Consider the following 24563-nt stretch of genomic DNA (forward strand, 5'->3'; position numbering starts at 1 on the left):
AATAATTGTAAAAGGAGGTGTGCCTGAAATAATAGAAAAAAAAAGTTATTTTAAAAATTTACTTAGCTCAACTGAATACAAAGAATGAACCTTTTACCTGTAACTCCAATGTGAAATTCGTGACAATAATTTTCCATGACAATTGTTTCTTTCGGCAACGATTGCAAAAATCGTGGTGCATTTTTGTCCGCAATAGATGAATTGTGGAGATCCAAAACGGTTACCTGCAAATAATTATATCTTTTAAATGACACAACAAATCGATTTCGTTATGTGTCTTTATCATTTCTAGCTGAAAATTATTAATTTGTATTTTATATAACTCTTATTCACCTGACAACTACTTCTCGTTGATCCAAGAATATTGCTTGCTACGCAAGTATATTCACCTGCATCACTTGCTTTCACTTTTGATATTTCGATTCTGGCTGTTGTACCATCGAAATGTCCCTTTATTCTAGAAGATCGTTCCAACGGTCGTCCATTTCTAAATAAAATTGACAATATACTTTTTTGAAGATTTGTCTAATAATAAACCTAGATAACAATTCGTGAGTTCACGTTGTTTTCACGACGTGATAATCACGCTGTGCGTGCACAAGTGCTCTCACAATGTGATGGGCGCATGCATATACGCGTAAAAGATCGTAAGGTGCAATCACGCGTGATGGGAATATTGCAAGGCGTGAGGGTAATTTGATAATCCCGCCGTGCGCACAAGAACGTATCACACTGCCCTCACGATGTGATGGAGGCACGCTGTGGTCAATCGCAACATGATCAAACAGGACCCTCTCGTATGTTATGTTGAATTAACAAATTTACAAAATGCTATATAAATTTCCAATCATTGCGCATTTTTTTCAAGTATTTTTTATGCTTTTAATATTTTTAATGCTAATTTACTAAAGATATTGTAAATATCATTAATCTTTAATTGTAAATCATAAAAAAAAAAATAAAAAACATTGATATATAATATAATGCATTAAAAGTACCCCAATCAGCACACAATACAAATAAAAAAGTAATATTAAATAAATATTTAAACGTTTTTTTAAATATTTATTTAATATTACTTTTTTATTGTACAATTCAATTTTAATTAAAAAAATAATTTTACTAAGCATTTTTTAAATGTTTATTTAATATTTATTTAACATTTAAGCTATTTATGTTTTAATTATTATTAATTTTAAAATTCGTTTAAAAAATGTTTCAATTACATCTATGAGAATCAGTAAAAAATTAACTTAATTATATATTTATATATATATATATGTATATATATATATATATATACATATATATATATATATATATATATATATATATATATATATATATATATATATACTCGTATATACAGGGTGATTCAAAATAATCTATTGGTCCCGAAGCTGGCATATTCGTAATCGAATTCTGAGACGATTTTTCCTTTTGCAAAAATTTGTCCGGAGCTTAGTTTTCAAGTTACAATAAGAATTAGTTAGCGTATGACGGGTCAGGTACAAGTGGTAGACAGGGGCGGCGCGACTCACTGTTACACGCGGGTGTTTCCGTGGGGCACCTCCTGTGCTCAAATGACTGACAAAAGTATATGGACAGCACATTCCTATTTAAACTTTCTCTCTCTCTCTCTCTCTCTCTCTCTCTCTCTCTGTCACTTTAATTATGCTACATTTAACTTGTCAAATTTCGATCTGTCATCCGGCCGTCAAATATCGGGATGACCGTAAAATCTTCAAGTAAGTTTACATTATTATAATAAATGTACGCCCGAGAATAATAAAATTTAATGCAAATTAGATTACTTAAATGTGCACTTGCAAGTTAAAAGTAGCACTTTTAAAACGCACAAAAAGGAAAGGAGAGAGAGAGAGAGAGAGAGAGAGAGAGAGAGAGAGAGAGAGAGAGAGAGAGTGAGACGGGGGAGAAGGGGGCTTTAAACAAGTTTAAGCACGTTCACTCACGCACACGGCAATCAGCTTATTGTTTCCACGATGCGACAGTTCAATTTAAATTTGTCCTTTATCCATATCTATCCCTCGAAGTTGTTTCATATTTTACCACATTTACACTATTTACTCTGCACTTGATCGATTAACGCGGAACTACGCGACGAACCGATTGATCAACTTTATTAATTACTACTCTAATCACTACAATCATTCGATGCGTTAAAATTACTCGAAGAAACACGTGTTTACGTTACGATCACACAACACGTGTTCACTCGACGATATGAAGCAGTCGACTGGATGTTATTGGTTATGTTGTTATAAGAGTGTCGAACGATTGGTTAAAGCCATAAGTCAAAACGCGGCAATTTAAAATAAAAATATTGGTTAATACAATTTACATCAATACAATTTATTAGAAAAATGTTGCAAATGCGTGTTTATCAATATTTGTTAAAAATTGTATGATAGTGACGTTATCAAGATAATTATTATTCATTCTAAATATTTAAGAAATAATTTTATCAAAATCAATTTTTTCTAAACATTTTTTTTATTTCTTATTTTTGAATATTTGCGAAAACTGTGAAAATATTCCTCGAAATAAAATATTTGGTTGCTCTGAAAAGGGCAGATTATTCGTTGCTGCAAGGAGATTTCAAGAATTATATCCTTGAAGTTTTTTTTATAATAAATATTCTAAATAATTATTTTGATAAAGTCACTTACAATTTTTAACAAGTAATAATAAACATGCATTTGCCACATTTTTCTAATAAATTGTATGGATGTAAATCGTATTAATCAATATTTTCATTTTGAATTACCGCGTTTTGACTTATGGCTTTAACCAATCGTTCGACACTATTATAACGACATAACCAATAACATTCAGTCGACTGCTTCATATCGTCGAGTGAACACGTGTTGTGTGATCGTAACGTAAATATGTGTTTCTTCGAGTAATTTTAACGCATCAAATGATTGTAGTGTTTACAGTAGTGATTAATAGTAATTAATAAAGTCGATCGATCAGTTCGTCGCGTAGTTCCGCGTTTATCAATCAAATGCAGAGTAAATAGTGTAAATGTGGTGAACTATGAAACAACTTCGAAGGATAGATCTGAATAAAGGACAAATTTAAATTGAACTGTCGCATCGTGGAAACAATAAGCTGATCGCCGTGTGCGTAAGTAAACGTGCTTAAACTTGTTTAAAGCCCCCCCTCCCCCGTCTCTCTCTCTCTCTTCTTTCTATCCCTTTTTGTGCGTTTTAAAAGTGCTACTTTTAACTTGCAAGTGCACATTTAAGTAATCTAATTTGCATTAATTTTTATTATTCGCTGGCGTACATTTATTATAATAATGTAAACTTACTTGAAGATTTCACGGTTATCCCGATATTTGACGGCCGGATGACAGATCGAAATTTGACAAGTTAAATGTAGCATAATTAAAGTGACAGAGAGAGAGAGAGAGAGAGAGAAAGTTTAAATAAGAATGTGCTGTCCATGTACTTTTGTCAGTCATTTGAGCGCAGGAGGTGCCCCACGGAAACACCCGCGTGTAACAGTGAGTCGCGCCGCCCCTGTCTACCACTTGTACCTGACCCGTCATATGCTAATTCTTATTGTAACTTGAAAACTAAGCTCCGGACAAATTTTTGCAAAAGGAAAAATCGTCTCAGAATTCGATTACGAATATGCCAGCTTCGGGACCCATAGGTTATTTTGAATCACCCTGTGTATATATATATATATATATATATATATATATATATATACATATACATATATATATATATATATATATATATATATATATATATATATATATATACAAACAGGGTGTCCCAGACCACCCGATTTTTTCGTAAACGCGACATTTTAAAGAAAAATGTTTCAGACAAAAGTTGCATAGTTTCGAGGGAAACATAAGATGGTGTTATTAATTTAACCTTGAATAGTTGCTTAAAGGTCACATGAAGGACATCTTCAATTTTTTAAATAGGACTGCCAACTTTTAATAAAAAATATAGTTTGTTAAAGAAGTACCGATATCCTTTAATTAGGGAACTACCGATACTATAATATTGTATTTTTTATTACGTATTCTTGTAGCTTATTTTGAGACTTTTCCAAAATACTACAAGAAAGTTTATTTTTGTTAAGTATTTTTCAAATTGTGTTGCTTGAAAGTTACAGTACACCGTAGCTTTCAAGCCTCACAACTTGGAAAGTACTTAACAAAAATAAACTTTCTTGTAGTGTTTTGGAAAGGTCTCGAGATAAGCTACAAGAATATGTAATGAATAGTTGCCAGTCCCATTTAAAAAATTGAAGGTATTCTTCACGTGACCTTCAAACAACTATTCAAGGTTAAATTAATGACACCATCTTATGTTTCCCTCAAAACCATGCAACTTTTGTCTGAAACATTTTTCTTTAAAATGTCGCGTTTACAAAAAAATCGAATAAGACGGGTGGTCTGGGACATCCTGTATATATAATATACTTTAATTATATACACATATTTCGCTTTTTCAATAACATATATTGACTTGATCTATCAGTGATGTACATGAATTAGCACAAAGTGTTATCAGATTATCACGAGGGATCAGTTCTCAGCGATCACAAAAATCAAGCAACGTTCACCGGGGTCGCAACTTGGATGGGTGACCGCATGGAAATTTTGGAAAAAAATTCTTAAGAAAAAACTTCAATATTAAAAAAAATTTGTTTAATGTAAAAAAGAGCATGAGTTCATTAATTTTAACGTTTTTGAAAAATTTTTTGTTGCAAAAGTTTTTAAAATGTTTTTAAAAACATTTTTTAAATATTGTGTGCTGATTGGGACATGAAAAAAAATGGGCAATAATTAGAAATTTTGAGTATGCATACATGTGAGCAATATGAGTTTCATTTGGAAAACGCATTTGAGGTTCATATCGCTCGCACGCATGAGTACCGCACGCATGCGACCGATATGATTCTCATTATAATGACACATCTGTTGGATATCGTAAGCTCACACCGTGCGGATAATCGGCATGCGCGCTCCGTGAATTCACTATGTGCGCATTTTGTTATCTGAGAAGTTAACGTATTTTTACCTGTACCACGTTGATGTTACACTCGGCGTTCCTCGTATACGGCATTCTAATTGTAGACGGCTATTTATTCTACTGGTAGTTGGAAGAAGACTACGGTCAAATGAAGGATGTGTTCTAGGTGAGGCACTTCTGGTTCTGATAGTTCGACTAGTAGATTCGTGCCGATCTTTTTATAATAAATATATATTAAGTTATATTAGTTTTTTTTAGATTAAGACTTTTAGGATAGAAAATATTGTTTATATACTTTTTATTTCAAGTCATATAACTCGATAAGTATACGAGGTATATACAATATAACTCGATCAAAGAGATTGTATATAAACTCGATACGTATGTATACATACTTATTACTTCAAGACGTGCACTGGCCTCAATTCGACCAAAATCGTTTTCTGCTGTCACTCTGTAGAGAGCTGCATCTTCTCGCATTACGTCAATAATCTCAAGTATCTTAACGTCATCTTGCTCTTTGATGGAGATTCTCGTGCTCGGTGTTACAATGGTGCCATTCTTGTCCCATTTTATCCAGGGCGCGGGATGACCGACTACAGCACATTGGAAACGCACAGTTTCACCTTCCTGAACTAAACGATTATGCGGCACTGCATAAAATTTTGGTGGACAAACCCTAGATCTCTTTGACGTATCGTTTCGCAGTAAAACTTGTGGTGATCTAAGTTCACGTCCATCTGAAAATAATATTCATCACAATCATGATTTCAATTGGAATAACGTTGAAATCCTGGATACAGAAAGGTTCCTCAGTAAAAGATTTTTAAAATGTTATTTATCAAACTGCAGATCAATAGCGTAAATTTACAGACAGATACAGAATGTTTACATAATGAGTAATGGTGCTTTTAAATAAATTCAAGAATCGAGCAAGTTAACGATACAAGCTCATAGTTTGAAACGTGATCGCATGATTTTGATATTGTCACATAGGATACCGATTGTATATTGTTGTTTACTGTTGGGCGCAGACCAAATTGTTTCTGCGTGCTCAGTGCACGGTCTTTCGACCCGACAGGTCATTGCACGGAAGCATAATCGTTATAAGTCAAATAATTCGTGTAATTCAAGTAAAATGAATATGACTGATTTTTGTAAATTTGCGGGCTCCTCTGGTAAGTAATTTTACGGTGGAGGAGCGATGGACACAGTGTTTAACAAAAATTTCTTACAAGAGACTAAAAAGTCAACGTTAATGCATCACATAGTGGCCGGAAATTAATCTTCACATGAAAATTGTTCGTGCGTCCTAACCAGTGAATTGCACAATCGAGATGCATCTCACAAAAGCAAACGTATGTAACTGCTCTCAAGAGTAGAGTCCTATATAAAGAGAGAAGCGACATTGATGTCTAAAGCTCTGATTGGTAATCTGATTGATACTTGATTGGCTAAGCGAGCAGCCATATTGTGACCACAGCTATTTGCAGAATGATACGAATGGTGTTTGATGACGTTGGAGCGGAGTCCCAAATTGGCGGTGGAGGACTCAATTGGATACTAAAGGTTGTGGTGGGTGTTCGATGTCGCTTCTCTCTTTATATAGGACTCTACTCAAGAGAAAGGAAACTGTAGCTGAAAATGATTCGAAGCTAAGTTGAAATGTCCGTTTTTAAATTAATAAAATTGGTAATTCTACGCACCAGCAACTGCGGTTACTCTTGTTAACCTATTAATAGTTGATTACTTGAATATTTATTTGATTATGTTTGACCATTGCTTCATTTATTTATTTCTTTTCGCAAAAAAATTTTTTTCAGAATTTTTCTTATATTTTTTTAGAACTTTTCAGAATTTCATTTAAATTTTATTCTACTTGTAGAAAATATTTTTAGATTTTTTAAACATTTAAATTGAAACATTTTTTAGAAATAATTTTAAAAAGTCTAATTGTGAATACTTTTCAGATTTTTTTTAGATATTTCAAATACTCACATAAAAATATTTAAACTAATTCGAACTACTAGATACAAGTATTTATGCTAATATTTAATTTACTGTATTGTCAAAATACTTGATAATTATACATGTATAGTGTATAGGAACTCATCTCCGAGAATTTTGTTCTTGATATATATTGTTAAGTTATCATGACACTGAGCGATAAGCCATCACTCATTATTCGTTAAAAAGTTATTACAATTATAATTGTTTTGTAAATGGAATGTTTTTTTATTTGGAAATTAAATTTGATTGAGTTGAGTTATATACTATATATATGTATAAATGATAATTGGATGCGGGGGAGAGACAAAACCTTTCCTTTCATGCACTTTTTGTGTAAAACGAAATCTTCAACTTCTCCTCTATTTTCGCTGTAAAACGATACAACATTATTATATTTATTAATTGGTTGAAATAATTTTTAAACGCAAATTTGAATATCATGAATGTATCGATAAGTTTTTTGAAATAATGATCACATTACACTCTGTTAGTAATAATTTTGTAAAAAATAATAATAACGAATAAAATTATTAGATAAAAAATAATCCGTCAAAAGCATAGAAAATTATTGAACACAAAAAATCTACTTTTGGCCGGTATAAAATCGGTATATAAATGTGTTGATACACTTCCCAGTCATGTTAGGATATCGTTTATATTCTAAAAAATAATAATGATTCTTTCCATTGTTTGTAAGCAAGAAGGAGGGGGAGGTGAAACATTATCTCGTACACTGTAAGGTCGTAGGTTAAATACATATAAAAAGAGAGTAGCTTCCCATCCTCAAAAAAGGATGACCTTGTCTTTGATATATGTTATCAAGGCGATGGTTCTGAATAACTCGCAAAAGGTTTCAAGTAATGCTCATTCTTAATTAAAAAATTATTAACAATAAATGTTGGTAATTATTTACTATCAGGGATGGGAAAGTCGTTACTTTTCATTACTTTTAGTTTTTTATAACAACGATTTGGTAATAACGTTAGAATTTTTCATTATGGTAATAATAACGCTATAGTTGGAGAATAATCATTTTTAACAAATCACTTGTTGTCATTATGCAATATTCATTGAAAAAGTAACTAGTTAGTTAACTTGTTATGTAACACGAAAGAAAAGTAACGCAAAAAGTAACGCGTTACTTTGACTCGTAACGAGGAAAATTACAAGTTAGCATTTTCCAATGAGTAATGCATAATGAAAACGAGTTAATTGTCAAAAGTGATTATTCCAACCCTGGTTTTGTTATTACTATTATGGAAAATTGTTACGTTATTATCAAATTATAAAGAGTATTATAAAAAAGTAACATGTAACGGCGTTACTTACTGTAACTCGTTACTTGCCATCTCCGGTAAAATTTATTAAAATTGGAGGGATATACTTTTATTTCTGTGTTAATTAGACTTACGCGAAATCGCCGGTGACAAGCTTCTGATTGGTGTCGATCTCGGTGTCGATCTTGGAGTCGATCCTGCTGACAGTAGACCCATCGGCCTTGACAATTTTTGGCTCAGTATATTCTCTTTTCCTTCAGGTACTATAACACAACATTAATTTAGATTATTATGATTTTAGAAAGTTTTCATATCAAGTTCTTCTGTAGGTGTATGTTACTGCATTTATGAAAATGCACTATTACATGAACTATTAGTAGAATTAAACTTGATTATTCAGTCGTTACTTTTTCGCGAATAATTGGGAAGAATTATTAAATTACTGGGAGAATTATTGCACTATTGAACGGATTATGAAGAAAAATATTTAAGGAAGAATTATTTAAACTCCCAGTAAACAAAAATGAATTAAAATGGATAGAAATAAATTTATTTTGACATTTTTGAATTCGCGCTTCCGATTTTTTGAATCTATTAAAATTCGAAAATAATATGAATTTAATACAATGAATAGTTCATTTCATATTTCAATTTATTTGAATTCCAAAATAATATAATGGAGACATGAATCTATCCGAATTTAGAATGATAAATAGTGCATTTCGTATTTCAATCAATTTTAGTCCATTTGAATTAAAAAATATTCCCAGAGTCTAAAGCTCAAACTATTATAAGATACATTAAAATAAATTACAATTTTCAATTGATTTGAATTTAATTTTATTTGCTCGATTATTGAAAGTCAATACCCAGCATATGATATAAAATCGACACATAGGACAACTTTGAGATATCTTTAAGAATTTATTAAGAAACATTTTAAAGATATTTTATAAAGAATTCTGAAAGATATCTTAAAGTTGTTTTGTGCGTTAATTTTAGACATTCCGCTCACTTGGTAAAAATTCCGTTAGAAATGGGGACAGAATGTATCTTACGTTTTAATTTAATATGCGTTTTAGTATGCGTTTCTTTCCTTGTAATTATGGATACAAGCATATGAAAAGCGTAAAGTTCCAATAGGACTGAATACGCAGAAACGTTGGAGAAGACTAACTGATTCCTATCGGAAACCATCGGAATTTATCCGAATCTATGCACAAACGTAATTACAAATCTTATTCATTTCTATCCGCAGTTACTTTTCAATGTTCTTTCGCATCTGAATGGCGAATAAGATAGGATATTTAATCTGTATCCTGGTCGTAACATTTATTATACTTGTCCATTTTCTATCCGTTTTTTTGTCCAAAAATGCATTTCGTACATCTCATATATTTAAGGTAGTTGGTTATATAGTGAAGCAGCTGATTTTCGATAAATATCGGAGATAAAAGACAAAAATACAAACATAACAAAATACAAAGTAAAAAAAGAAAAAAATAATAAAATAAATTATTTTTCATAATTGCTTTTTATGTCAAAAACGCAAAAGTTATTATTTCTCAATTGTGAAACTATTAAAATTAACAGTAAGAACTGTATTAAAATTAACATTATTATAATAGTATTATTAACGTTCTTAGGAATCAGCTGCGTAGTAAGAGTCAATATTAACTATAAAATCAATAACAAATGATAAATCGATGCGCGTACTGTATAATTCTACGTCTGAGCGCGCAAATTCTATATGACATTACTGGCTATCTTTGATCAATTATAATCCAAAAATATTATAATCTTTATATTTTTGTATAAGGATTCTTTACTCTACTTTGTCTCCAGGAATACTTCATTAAAATATTGTTCGGTGTTTGTGAGACACACTGTATAGTCACAAGATAACATAACAATATTCAACTAAACAATGACATATTATATCGGATTAGCGAAATTAGAACGCAAGAATAAAAAGCCTTCTAACATAGGCCTTCTATTCTCGCGTTATAAAAGTTTTAGTTTCTAATACTCTTGTATTTTATAAATAAAATATTAATAATAAAAATAAAATACAAATAAACTAATAAGTCGTGTTGAATCATAATACTTTATACAGCACAAAGTCTAAAATCGGGTTATAAGACGTCTTTAAGATGTCTAAAAGATATCTTTGAAGCTACTTTTGAAAAGGTGTCTTAAAGACATATTTTTAGATGTCTTAATGACGTTTTACATTCCGATTTTAGACTGTGCTGTATGGGAAGCAACTATCCAACAGATTATCTGTTTATTTTCGGATATTCCAATCTAAATAATGGGAAATATGATGATTAAATATATAGTTATACATAATTATTAGGGCCCAAACGATCCCGTGTTGTTACAAATAACAAATGTTACAAATAAAGAAATGTAACACAGTTATTCTTTTATTAGAAGAGAAGAAAGTAATATGGCACCCGTTTTTATTTCATTGAATAACTATTTATAATCAATATTTTATGTTAAAACTGGAACGATTATATTCATCAAAGTGTTGCTTAACAGATTCTAAACTCAAATTAATGAAATATTTCTTGTTTAGAACGTGATTTAAAAATGTGTCGCATTACATAATCAGTGGAAGAAAAAAGTGATGGTAATATGGCTAGCTCAAAAATAATTTAAAAAAATGGTTTAGTTTAACAAAAATTTAAGTAATATTTTGTTACAAAATTATATATTTTTAATCTTCCATTATTTAGAATTCTCCTGATTAAAATTTTTCTGCATTCAAAGACTTTAAAAATATCATTAGATTTATCATTTTATCCCCTGTTTAACTTTAAATAACGAACATAAATTATCTCTAATATTTCTGAACATCGTTAAGAGTAACAATAAATTTATAAAAAAAATACAAGTATTTCGATATGAAAATTTTGTTTAATAAACCATATTAACAAAATTCCATGTTATTCTTTAACTCTGCATAACTCGAAGTGTGTATAGCCAAATAAACATCAGTTAAACAGAAAAAATACACAATAACAGAAAAAAAACACTCGAATGTACATATATTTATGTAACAATACGCTCAAGTTTAAAAACAATGAAGAAGTATGTGTAATTAAGTGCTAAAATTTACCTTGAAAAAGTTTAGAAATGCTCAAAAGTGAAAATGCTTTATTGTTAGTTATTGTGTATTGGTATATTAGCGCCATTAAAAAACGACGGACTACTAATTGAATAAGTCTATAAACAATTATTAAAATTCAACACCTAATAACGAAGATAATTGGGATAACCATAATGTCCAGAGTAGCCATAATTCTTCTCTTCTACGGTTAAAAAAAAATTATAATGATATCACGCAAGTAACGTATTTTCTTCTCAAACCTCGAAAATAATAATTTTGTATATATTAATCATGTTATTAAGTAACCTTTAAAAGTGTCCAACAATTAGAACAATAAATATGAAGGTGACTCGAAGAAATGTTTCACGATGTACCGCATCTGTAATTGAAACATTTTTATGTGAAGCTTTTATGCGCGAAAAATATATAAAATTACCATCTACAACTAAACAAGCTGATGTATACGCTTTTCCAAGATCATTGTAAGCCACACATGTATATTCTCCTTCATCCTCAGGATAAACATGTTGAATACTTAATCGTGCTGTTTCACCATCAAATTCGGCAGCAAAATCACCCACCATAGTTATAATCTGACAAAAAGTTTTAAATGTTATATTTCATCAGCTATATTTGCAATACATTACTAAACATTGAAATTTCTTATTACTTTGCTTCCACGTTCCCAACGAACCAAAGGTGGTTCTGGTGTGGCGTAAACTTTACATTCCAGGGAGACAGCGTCGCCGTCGCAACATCGGAGATCTCGCAATTCTCTCTTTATAATCGGCAGGGTCAATACCTTTCTATAGAGTTTAATGTTTTATTAATCGAACAAAGTAAATATTTAGAAACGTACATGCGTGTCACTAAGTTTTCATAATAACTCACCCGTGAGGGGATTTCTGCATTTGTTCTTCTTTACCTTGTTCTGAAAAAATCATTGAATTAAATTTATACTTTGTAAAGTAAATTTTGTATTTTAAAGTTTACCTTTGGCATAGATCTGTAAGGAAATTACAGCTTTTGCTTCTCCATGGCAGTTGCGAGCTATCACGGAATATGTTCCAGTAAAGTCCAGCTTAGCATAAGGTATTTCCAGCCGATATTGTGGCCCTGCACCCACTAGCCGGAAGTGAGGTGCGTCCTTATAATAATCGGGCTGCAAAGAATTTGTATAAAGTATGAATTTTTAAGGAAATTTTTTAAGACCCGAGATTACAAGTACAAGTAGTAAATTTAACTAAATTGAATGCTGTATCGTGTTTACTGTTTTTTATCAATGTTCCGCTCTCGTTTACTTCATCTATTAATTTTATTGTATATACATACCCTAAAAAGAAATGATTTTATTATATCAAGACATATTGTATAATTGAGTGTGTTTTGATAAAATCAAGTAGAATTTCTGATTATTATAATAGGACTCGAAATTTTATAATTACAACGTTTAGGAGACTTTACTATAATCTAGTAATTCCTATAAGATTTCTGATTTATCCGTTTGTTAACAGACACAATGGTTGAATCTACCAAATTTCTAATGCAACAAATTTTCAGTGCCACATATATTCAATTACAAATGTGATTTTAAATTGTTGAGAAAATATAAAGAGGTGTTTCAAAGTAACTTCAAATAACTTCAAATAACAAAGAAACAATTTGATTATTGATATTTCCGCAATAGTGACAAAATAAAAAAAAACAAGTACAAGAAATTAAAGAAAAACAACATATAACAAAAATATCAATTTGGATAATAATTTTATTTAACGTATTTTCGATCATAATCAATTACTATTATTAGTATATAATTGCATTTACTTGAATGTTCTGGCGCATCGACTTCCTTAGATTGCGTCTATTGTATTGACAGACTTCAGATGTATTAGCTCTTATGCAAAATTATGAGATGAAGTTAAAACTCAGTCAGTGTGTGACATTGGAAACGAAGAGTACAGTGAGAAAAGAGAAACGAAAGAGAGAGGGAGGGGGAGGGGAGAGGAAGGGCAGGAAGAAAAAGGATACAATATACATATATATACATATATAGTATATATCTTCGTCATGGATCTAGTCCATATAGGGAGCGAAAGTCGAACACATCACCGCAGTCTGATCTGGTTAAACGTATTACATGACCGATGTATATTACTGCTTTACATTATTTATTCTCATAAATTTAATGTTTATTTGTACTTCAATACCGCTTAGACGTGGCAAGCTATAATCTTGGAATTAATCTTTAATCTTTGAATTAAAATTTTGATATAATGAGCTTTATGTAATGTATCTATCTTGTGCTTGTCACATCACAGTTCACCTACATTAATAGGGATATTACAATATATGACTCAACAAATGACATTATTATGTGGTTTATATTGATAGATTGATGTAAAATATTTACGTTGACCTCAATTTTTTAATTATTGAGCAGTATCACTATGTAATAGGGATATTGATAATAACGATTGCATGAAAAGGACGCTTTAGTATTTTCATTAGTAATTCCACAATCGTGGATGACATTGCAGAAATTATCTGTTATATTGTTTATATCATTGATTCAATGTTATTGATCAATATTGATTCAAGTAAGATTCGTATAAAATTTATGCAGAGATTTATTTCTCGATTGCGAAGATAGACGCTAAATTTTTGTAGACAGTTTATAAGAACTCTTTGTTTTACTGTATTACTATACGCAGCATTGGGTTGTAAGTTAAATAGTTAAAAATTGAATAATAAGTTAAAATTTAATTATTTTAAAGTTAATGTAATTAATTTTCAACTTTAACTACTTATTTTAAGCACACATAAACTTTATTAACGTTTCTAAAGTAAAAAAATTTTTTTATGTAAAAGAAAAAATACAATCCCATATAAAAATAATATTTTTTTGTTATCACATGTGAACCATAATTTACCATAATTTATTTATAATATAATAATTTATTTGATGGTCCGTATTGTGACTGCTTTATTATTTACAAAAATAATATTTACAAAATTATTTTTTAAAAATTACATCATTATAATTTAAAATAAACAAATCTCTCGAAATTGTCAAATTTAAAAATAAAAAAGGCTAATGAAAGTGTACACGCAGTAATCAATGCACAATAATGCAGTTCTTATTAAATTATCATTGTCAATTCTAAGTTGATATAATTAATATGTAATAAATATAAATAATGATATTTAAAATCAACTTTTAATTTAATTTAACCTTATCTAATTTTTAACTGAGTTAGTTTGTTTCTGCTACTTTTAATGTAATTAAATTAATTTTACAACTCATTAAATTAAATTAAATTTAGTTAAAAAAATTTATTCGACTCTGTATGTTACTATAAAATCTATTTATATAAAATTGTACACAACAAAATGGAATTAAATCTAATTCTCAATTAAATTATATTCTTATAATTTTATTTATAATCCTGATATATTTAGTTTTATTTAGAATTTTGATTTCGATTTTTCTTTTTTAGCTCTAGACAAATAATTATTTAAATTAATAATTTACTACCATACTTATATCGATGTCATACTTACTATTATATTTCACATCACATTGAATTTACTCCTCTTGATATATATGTAATGTCTAGAATATAGTTAAATAAAATTCGTTCGTTCATTAATTGCTAAAAATTGTGAATTTGATTGAAACTAACTGGAAACAAACTAATATTTCGTTGAATCAAAATAGTAATTCACGTTTCACATAAGACACAAAACAACGATTTTATATAGTAATCATAAGTAATCAAAACTTGAAGCGGCTGTTCGTTTGCTAAAGTTACACGGCGACTGTTTTGCTGCTCGTATGTTACCGATTCATCGACGAAAGAAGTCACGTTGGTCTCGAGACAAGTGGGGATACTGTTCTGTGCGCATTTTATGATTATGTAAATATTTTGAAGAAACGCGCATATTCTTTCGGTCAATGCACTGCTTCCGTTTCCTATTTTGGATCCGTAATTGTTAAATGACAACATAAATTCTTTTCTCGAATACGGTATGTACAATATATTGGATCTTATTCCTTCATCCGAATTAAAAATGTAACGTGACTCAACGCGTTGTTACCATATAAGAAATTATCCAATGTCAATGCCATTTGCTTCAGCATATATTATGTCTTGCCCGCTTTTGGTTACAATACGTTCTCTGTTACGTAGTCATTTCTTTGCTGTTACCTTGACCCACATAACAGATTAAGTTAGCAACTTAGATGCACATTATTTCACTATTTGCACAATGTTTGTTTTTTTTACAATTTTTAATTTTTAATTGGTTAATTAATTTTTAAATATACTTTGATTAATTAATTAATCAAAATATATTGAATGTTTCGCTCAATTGTTTTCAATCTTTGTTTTTGAAAAGAAGTAAAAAGTTCTGAATTAAATAAATTATGAAAATATTTGTAGTTTACCTTGAGAAAGTCACGCAACCATATTACTTCCGGCTTAGGATCTCCGACTACTTCACAAAGAATGATAACCGTATCGCCTTCGATCGCTTCAGTTGATAAAGGTTTCGTGACGAAAAGAGGTTCTTTCGAATATCTACAAACAGAACAGTTTTATTTATAACTTTCTCCAACAACAATTCGACGTTTTGGAACGTTCGAAGTATGTTACGAAAAGTTTCGTTTATGTTGTTGAGAGATTGAATGTCTAATACATTTAATAATCCCAAGGATTTCTTATAATAAGAATATTTACGCATTTATTTCAGAAAAATACTCAAGAAATGACGTCAAAACATTTGATTTTTCAAAATTAAATTTTTCAAATATTCTAATTTCTTTAAATAATATTCGAAGAATTTATTTTATAAATTTAGCCGATGGATGTCTTAATAATAATTCTATGATAGAAAAATATCATGCTTTTACGAGGGCAAATCAATAAGTACTCGTGTTTGAAGATAGGCGGATAATAATAAATTGCTGATGCAAGTTGGTATTACCATCGTATACTATCATCTTTCAAATAATGCCATATAAAATTTCAGAGTGATTCATGCGATAGTATAAATTTGACAGCAATTCATAGTGAGATGTTTAATGTTTTTCGATACTATGAAAAAAGAGCGATCTCGATCCGTGATTCGCTTTTCATTTTGGGATGGAAAATTGTGCGAAGAAAAAGTCAGATGCCGTCTATGGGAAACCTTCACTATCTATGTCACAGAGCTCGGAATTAGTAGCACATTTCGAGCCGATTTCCAAGGCGACGCCTACTGTCTCCCCTCGAGCCCCTCACTCTGCTCGTGGCCCTACAGCTTAACTGCCGGCTGCGCGTCTAATGTTATGGTTTAGGAGCGTTTAAAAAATTTAAAATTTTAATTTTTTAATTACTATATATTTTTGGGAAATACATTATTATAATATATATTATAATGTGTATAATATATATATATATATATATATATATATATATATATATATATATATATATATATATATATATATATACGAGGTGTGTTCAAAAAGTATCGCGAATTTTGTGTTTTTTCAAAAATTATTTATTTATTCATGAATATCTATTTTGTCCCCTTCAAAGTAATCCCCATGAGATATTATACACTTGTGCCAACGGTTTTTCCAATCTTCGAAGCACTTCAAAAAATCATTTTTTTTTATCTTGTTCAACTCCTCCTTCGATGCCGTCTTTATCTCGTCAAGCGTAGCGTAACGTCGTCCTTTCATGGGCCTCTTCAGTTTAGGGAACAAGAAAAAGTCACAGGGGGCCAGATCTGGGGAATACGGTGGCTGCGGCATCATTAGTGTGTTGTTTTTGGCCAAAAAGTCGCGCACAAGCAACGATGTGTGAGCAGGGGCGTTATCGTGGTGCAAAAGCCAATTTTTGTTCTTCCACAAATCCGGGCGTTTCTGGCGGATTGCTTCGCGCAAATTGCGCATAACTTGCAGGTAATATTCCTTATTGACCGTTCTACCCTGTGGCAAGAACTCATGATGCACCACGCCCCTGCAATCGAAGAAAACTGTCAGCAAAACTTTCACATTCGACCGAACTTGGCGCGCTTTTTTCGGTCTTGGTTCGTGCGGCAGCTTCCATTGAGATGATTGAGCTTTGGTTTCCACGTCATAACCATAAACCCACGATTCGTCACCAGTTATGACCCTCTGGAGCAAATTTGGGTCGTCGCGGACAGAGTCCAACATCTCATTAGCAATGTTCATGCGATGCTGTTTTTGGTCGCAATTGAGTAATTTTGGTACGAATTTCGCGGCGACCCGTCTCATGCCCAAATCATTGATAAAAATCGAATGGCACGAGCCAATCGATATGTTTAGGTCCTCAGCAACTTCTCTAACGGTGATTCGACGATTGGCCAATACCATTTTCTCCACTTCATTAATTTTTTCGTCTGTTGTTGAAGTGCTCTGGCGTCCGGCACGCTCTTCGTCGTTCACATCTTCTCGGCCTTCTGAGAACATTTTGTACCACCGATAAACGTTGCTTCGGTCCAAAGTAGCTTCTCCGTATGCCACAGTCAACATTCGGAATGCATCCGCGCACTTAATTTCGTTTTTCACACAAAATTTGATACAGGTTCTTTGATCCATTTTTTTGAATAGGTAAAAATCGAAGACGATCCAAAACACGTGCAAGCAAAGCAGCTGTCAACAATTAAGTGAACATTCAATATGGCCGAGCTTGTCGGCATAAGTGAGAGACATGAGTACCAACATAACGCCACAAAAAGATCGAAATTCGAATATACGTAACCCGCGAAAATTCAAAATTCGCGATACTTTTTGAACACACCTCGTATATATATATATATATATATATATATGAACACACCTCGTATATATATATATATATATATATAATATATAATATATTACATACATTAATATTAAATTTTTATGTTATTATTTATGAAAATAATAATTATTTCTAGGTTGTAGGCCTTAGGCTATTTTTTTTATAAGTGACGCTCTTGAGTCATAACATTAGACGCGCTGCTCAGCTGTATGGGTGCGAGCGGAGTGAGGGGCTTGAGGGGAGACAGTAGGCGTCGCCTCGAAAATCGGCAAATTGTTTAACCGTTAAACAAATTTAAGCGTGGTCGTTCATTTGTTTTTGATGAGAAGCGCTCAGGCCGTCCGGCAGATATAGTTAAGGAAATCATTGAAGAGGTTCATGATTCGACACGATTCTTGCTGGTCGCTGAATGAAAATGCGTAAAATAACAGAGGCTGTAGGTATGTCGTACGGAACGGCATTCAATATTTTGCATGATAACTTGGGAATGAAAAAGTTGTCTACCCGATGGGTGCCGCGATTGCTCAATGGTGGGTAACAACCGGATACAACTATCAATTTCGAAGCAATGTTTGAAGCAGTTTAAACTCAGTGCGCAAGAGTTTTTGCGTCAAGTAACCGTTGATGAAATATGGATTCCTCACTAGACATCAAAGACCAAGGAACAATCAAAACAGTGGACTTCACCCGGCAAACGTGCTCCGGAGGAGACCAAGATGGTCTCATCGACCGAAAAGGTGATGGCTATTGTTTTTTAGAATGCGCAAGTCACGATCTTTATTGACTATTTGGAAAAGGAAAAAACGATCACAGGCAGTACTACGTTGAATTATTGGGCCGATTTGATGTTGAATTAAAAAAAAAAACGACCTTATTTGGCAAAAAAAAATTTTGTTCCACATGACAATGCACCGGCTCACTCATTTGCAATTATATAAATTGGTTGAATTGCGCTACGAATTGCTGCCACCGAACTCTCCGGATTTGGTTCCCTGTGACTTTTATCTGTTTTAAAAAGATAGCTCGATTGAAAGAGATTTACGTCCATTGAGATTCACAATAACGAGGAGGTCATTGCCAAAACAGAGGCCTATTTTGTAGAGTTCAACAAATCGTATTTTTCGGAGGAATTAAAAAATTAAGGCAGGAAAGCTGGAAAGTGTATTTTTTTAAAAGGAGATTACGTAAAAAAATAAAAAAAGAAATGTTTGCGAAAAACTTGCGTCTTCATTACTAACACGGGTACTTATTGATTTGCCCTTGTATCATTATACAAGATAGATATCTGTAGGATGTGCAAAGGACGTTTTCAAAGTATATTTCGTACATGGCAATACATACATGTGACATCGCTGATAGAGATGGGCGAACTTGCATTTTCCGTAAATCTTTATGATATATAGAATAAAATACAGCATGATAGTGTTCACACTTGTTTTGAAAAGTACATTTTTTAATAAGAAGATTTCTTAAAGTCCAGTTCCGAAATTGGATTCTAACAATAAGATAAAAGTAGGTTAAGGTTGCCGATATCGCACCGGCTCCTAAATTGCCACCACCTCGCGTATAAATTCAACCACAGTACTTGTACACTCTTTGTAAAATTATTTGTAAACTTCATAACATTACCATCATTTTTCATTAAACTCAACATGTTAGAACAATAGAAACTTTGTTATTAATATTTATAGAAAAATCGTAACTTTGCTGCTATTTTTCAACACATTTCGTAGTTTGATTACAAAAAGGATAAAATAAATAATCTAAATTTTGATAACTTATAATGATCACAATATTATTAAAATTAGATTAACAAAATTCAAATAACTTTGTGTTCTTATTTGTAAATTACATAAATAAAGTTTTACAAAATGTTTTAGTTTTATAAATCGCACCATGTCTTATTGTTAGTTTCCTAAATCGCATTATTGCTTTGATTATAGTTATAAGTACTGTATATAAAATCAAATATAATAATCATACAGAGCATATATTGCAACAATTCTTATCGCCCGAATTCCTTAGTCTACTACGAGGCTACATCGACAAGACATACAGAGCATACATTGCTGTAATGTAGCAATATTATTGCAATATTACTGAAAAGTTATCAAACTGATGACATGGACGGAAATTATATTTAGTTTACCTTAATTATTTTCAATATTAATGAAATTATGCTTATCTAATGCATTTTTGCTCTAAAAGAAAGAAACTAGCAGAAAAAGTGTTGCTTTACCCCAACGAGAGTGATATTAACTTGTGCTGCGATTTAGGAGACCGATTTAGGAGACCGTTTGCCTAAATCGCACTATTTAAAGACTCTTTAAAAATTGTCATTTAACAATTTATGACAATACATAAAATTCGGAAAAAAATGAATATGAAAGAAGAAATATTGTATTTTATTATGATAGAAAATATTAAAAATATTCCTCATAATTTCTTACAATTAGTTATAAGCCTTTATGTCAAAAGTGGTGCAATTTTGGCAACCTTACTCTAAATAACACATATTTTAATAGTATTTCCATAATTCTATTTAAAAAATAATTCAGAAATTTGTTATTCTTGGAACATATGTATATAGGGTGCCCCCAGAAATAAAGTATAAACCGCATGGTGACAAAGAAACTGTCAATCGGAACAAAAAAGTCGTACCATTTTGAATATTTGCCATAATTATCGAGTTAAAAAATGAAATGTCTGGACGAATATGCAGTGACATTGTACCTGGCTAACTCGTGATACGGCCTATCGCGCCTCGCTCAATGACTTAAAGTATATACGAGGTGTGTTCAAAAAGTAACGGGAATTTTTAAATTTCGCGGGTTTGGAGAGACCGACAGTCAATTTTTTTTTTGTTTATGTTGGTATACATGCCCCTGAAGTATGCTGAAATGTTGAGCTGTATTCATTGTTTACTTTGTCTGTGGCAGCCGCTAAGGTTACACGTGTTTTTATGAGCTCGGCGATTTTTGTTTCTGAAAAAAAATGGATCAAAGAATTTGTATCAAATTTTGCGTAAAAAATAACATAAAGTGTAACAAAGTGGTGAGTCTGCTATGAGTAAAACAAGAGTTTACGAGTGGTATAATCGTTTCCAAGATGGCCGTGAAGACGTTGAAGATGACGAACGCCAAGGACGCCCCAGCACATCAAGAACCGATGAAAACGTCGAAAAAGTGAAAGAAATGGTTATGAACAATCGCCGAATCACAATCAGAGAAGTCGCTGATGATGTTGGCATATTAATTGGCTCATGCCATGACATTTTTTCGAATGTTTTGGGTATGAAACGCGTGGCAGCAAAATTAGTTCCAAAGTTGTTGAATTTTGAACAAAAACAGCGGCGAATGGAAGTTGCTCAGGAGTCATTAAATAAAGTCAACGACGATGCACAATTACTGAAACGTGTTATAACAGGTGACGAAACATGGGTTTACAGATATGATGTCGAAACTAAGGCTCAATCGTCCCAGTGGAGACATTCTGGCTCGCCAAGACCGAAAAAGGCTCGACAAGTGCGGTCGAACGTGAAGGTTATGCTCACTGTGTTCTTCGATTTTAATGGCATAGTGCATCATGAATTCTTGCCACGAGGTCAAACGATCAATAAGGAGTACTACCTACAAGTTCAACGCCGTTTACGTGAAGCGATCCGAAAAAAACGCCCGAATTTATGGAAAAACAATTCATGGCTTTTGCACCACGATAATGCACTTGCTCACACTTCATTGCTTGTTCGTGAATTTTTGGCCAAAAACAATACTGTAATGATGCCCCAGCCTCCATATTCGCCAGACATGGCTCCGTGTGACTTTTTCCTATTTCCAAAAATAAAGAGAACCTTAAAGGGCCGTCGTTTTACAAGCATAGATGACATTAAAAGCGCATCGCTGAAAGAGCTAAAGGCTATCCCAAAGATCGAGTTTGAGAAGTGTTTCGGGGATTGGAAGAAGCGCTGGCATAAGTGCATAATATCTAATGGTGACTATTTTGAAGGCGACAACATTAATGTAGACGAATAAATAAATATTTTTTTCAAAAAACGAAAATTCCCGGTATTTTTTGAACACATCTCGTATACCTGTAAAAATCTTTACTATTTGCAAAACTGAAATTCAGCTTTTATAAAAACGGAGTGAGCACTAATAATCAATAACCAACAATATCTATATGTATAGACTGTAACAAAGTAATTTTAACGTTCTTCGATTCAACGCAAATTATATGAGATATCACGGTATCTCACCACCCCACACCTATCTCATTGATCCCTTTTTCTCTTTTATGTAAAAAATGTAATTAATGTTAATATAATCATTATATGATTGTATTTTTTAAATGCAATAAGACGCATGTCTTAAAAACGTCCAAAAAACGTAAAAACATCCTTATGATATACATGTTATCTGTTTGATATCTTCCGATTTTAAACTAACAATATGTTCTAATGATGTCTATTGGATGTCTTTCGAATGTATACTGTACATAGAAAAGAAATCCCCAGGACATTATTAGATCATGTTTAATCCTAGGTTAAATGGACATGCATGGAGAACAAGATGTCATTGGACATTTATACGACGTGAAATTGTTGTTTGGATTATGCTGATGTATGCTTAAATGAACTACAATAACTGAACTCACAGTATATCTGGATTTGTGATCATAATATTGGATGATTCATTGATGGACAGCTGATCTTGGATTGCGGTCGTAACAGCTACCTTGGTGGATGTCTCAGCTTGACCGATAATATTTGTTGCAGTACAACTGTAAACGCCTGCATCTCGCATAGTTACATTAATCAGAGAAAATTGGACAGTACCATCGTGGCTCAATGTCATTATCGATCTTCTACTTGGTCGTAATCGAATACCATCGCGATGCCTATATGAAAATGTGATCACAAAAATAAAATGTATGTTAAATATATCCTAAAAATGTTGTCGCAAATGTTAGTTAATTATTATCATTGCTCACCAAACGACACCAACACTCGGATAAGCTTCAAGTTGTGCTGACATTCGTAGCTCCCCTCCTGAATGAATCGTGTAAGCTGTGTCGAGACCACGAAGAAATTCTGGTGCGATGTAGGCCCGAATTCCTTTGTCTACTACAAGGCTACATCGACAAGACACTGAACCGTTTATATTCCTCGCTGTCACCATGTAACATCCAGAATCTTCAAGAGCGGAATGCGTTATTTCCAAAGTATGAAAATTTGAGTCGTCATCCCAAAAAATATGGCGATCTGAAGAAGAAAATATTCAATGAAAAGTTAATATAGGAAATTTCAGATATGTTTAATATTGTCAATAAATGAGCTAATTACCATCTTGAGAAATTTCCGTTTCGTTTTTATACCAAGTGATCTCTGGAATGGGATGCCCGATGACCTGACAAGTAAGTCTTACCGGATAAGTTGTTTGCACTCGTCTATCCCGTATCCTCATAGTAAACTGCGGCGGTCTATCTTCCGGTTCGATGCTTAAACTTTGAATAGAATTGTATCATGTATTACTAAATTTGTTGTATCAACAAGATACATTTACTTACTTTGTTTTAAGTTTAGCATCGGCTTCAATAATTCTCGGATCCGTAACAACGAGAATTCTAGCGAACGATGACACTTTACCAATCCTATTGTTTGCTTCGCAAACATATCTTCCGGAATCGTCCTCTTTAACATTTGTAATCGTCAAAGAACATTTAGATCCATCGTAATATATTGCAAATCTTGTATCATTGCAAGGATTAATTTCTGTTGTTTCACGAAACCATCGTGCTTCCATTTTAGAATCGCCACGAATCTAAAATGTTCATTTAAATATAAATATAAAAAGAGAAGCATTAATTTAAAAAATATAATATTAAAAAATATAATAAAATATTATGCTCTTGTAAACTTGCCTCACATTCCAATTTTACCGACGTTCCTTCCAGAACCTTTAATTGACCCGGTAGAATTTTTGTGAATTCTGGAAGATCGGTACTTTCCATCATTAACACTGAATTTGTCATCGTACCTGGTTCACCCCATCCGTAACGATTTCGTGGTGTTACACGAAATTTATATTCTCCACCTGGCCGTAAATTGAATGCGTCGAATGCGTTGATTGGTGTAACACCCAACTGATAAAATTGAAAATTTTATTTAAGAAGAGGTAAATTAAAATATGTATTATTAAGTTAGATATAAAGGAGAAGGTAGTATTACAGTCTCTCATTTACATAATTCATACAATAACTTTATTAACACTTTAAATTAAAAATTTAACGATTACATTCGTTAATGTATTGTTCGATT

General features: G+C 31.9%; 1 protein-coding gene across 6 annotated transcripts in view; it reads right to left on the bottom strand.

Annotated features, from left to right (window-relative positions):
- Window positions 1-24563, bottom strand: part of LOC113004714 (titin) — a 186040-nt gene that overhangs the window by 61735 nt on the left and 99742 nt on the right. For all 6 annotated transcript variants that reach the window (XM_039450989.1, XM_039450987.1, XM_039450988.1 and 3 more), the window contains 16 exons: window positions 24167-24388; window positions 23813-24066; window positions 23589-23749; window positions 23237-23507; window positions 22901-23143; window positions 15880-16012; window positions 12426-12594; window positions 12324-12363; window positions 12103-12238; window positions 11869-12025; window positions 8449-8577; window positions 5423-5767; window positions 5076-5241; window positions 334-487; window positions 98-224; window positions 1-23 (listed from right to left, as the gene is read on the bottom strand). The exon at window positions 1-23 is cut by the window's left edge and continues 178 nt beyond it. In XM_039450989.1, coding sequence (XP_039306923.1) covers window positions 1-23; window positions 98-224; window positions 334-487; window positions 5076-5241; window positions 5423-5767; window positions 8449-8577; window positions 11869-12025; window positions 12103-12238; window positions 12324-12363; window positions 12426-12594; window positions 15880-16012; window positions 22901-23143; window positions 23237-23507; window positions 23589-23749; window positions 23813-24066; window positions 24167-24388 — 2730 coding nt within the window. The remainder of the gene's footprint in view (window positions 24-97; window positions 225-333; window positions 488-5075; window positions 5242-5422; window positions 5768-8448; window positions 8578-11868; window positions 12026-12102; window positions 12239-12323; window positions 12364-12425; window positions 12595-15879; window positions 16013-22900; window positions 23144-23236; window positions 23508-23588; window positions 23750-23812; window positions 24067-24166; window positions 24389-24563) is intronic.

The sequence above is a fragment of the Solenopsis invicta genome, chromosome 6, assembly GCF_016802725.1.
Source record: "Solenopsis invicta isolate M01_SB chromosome 6, UNIL_Sinv_3.0, whole genome shotgun sequence".
In the NCBI taxonomy this organism is placed as follows: domain Eukaryota; kingdom Metazoa; phylum Arthropoda; class Insecta; order Hymenoptera; family Formicidae; genus Solenopsis; species Solenopsis invicta.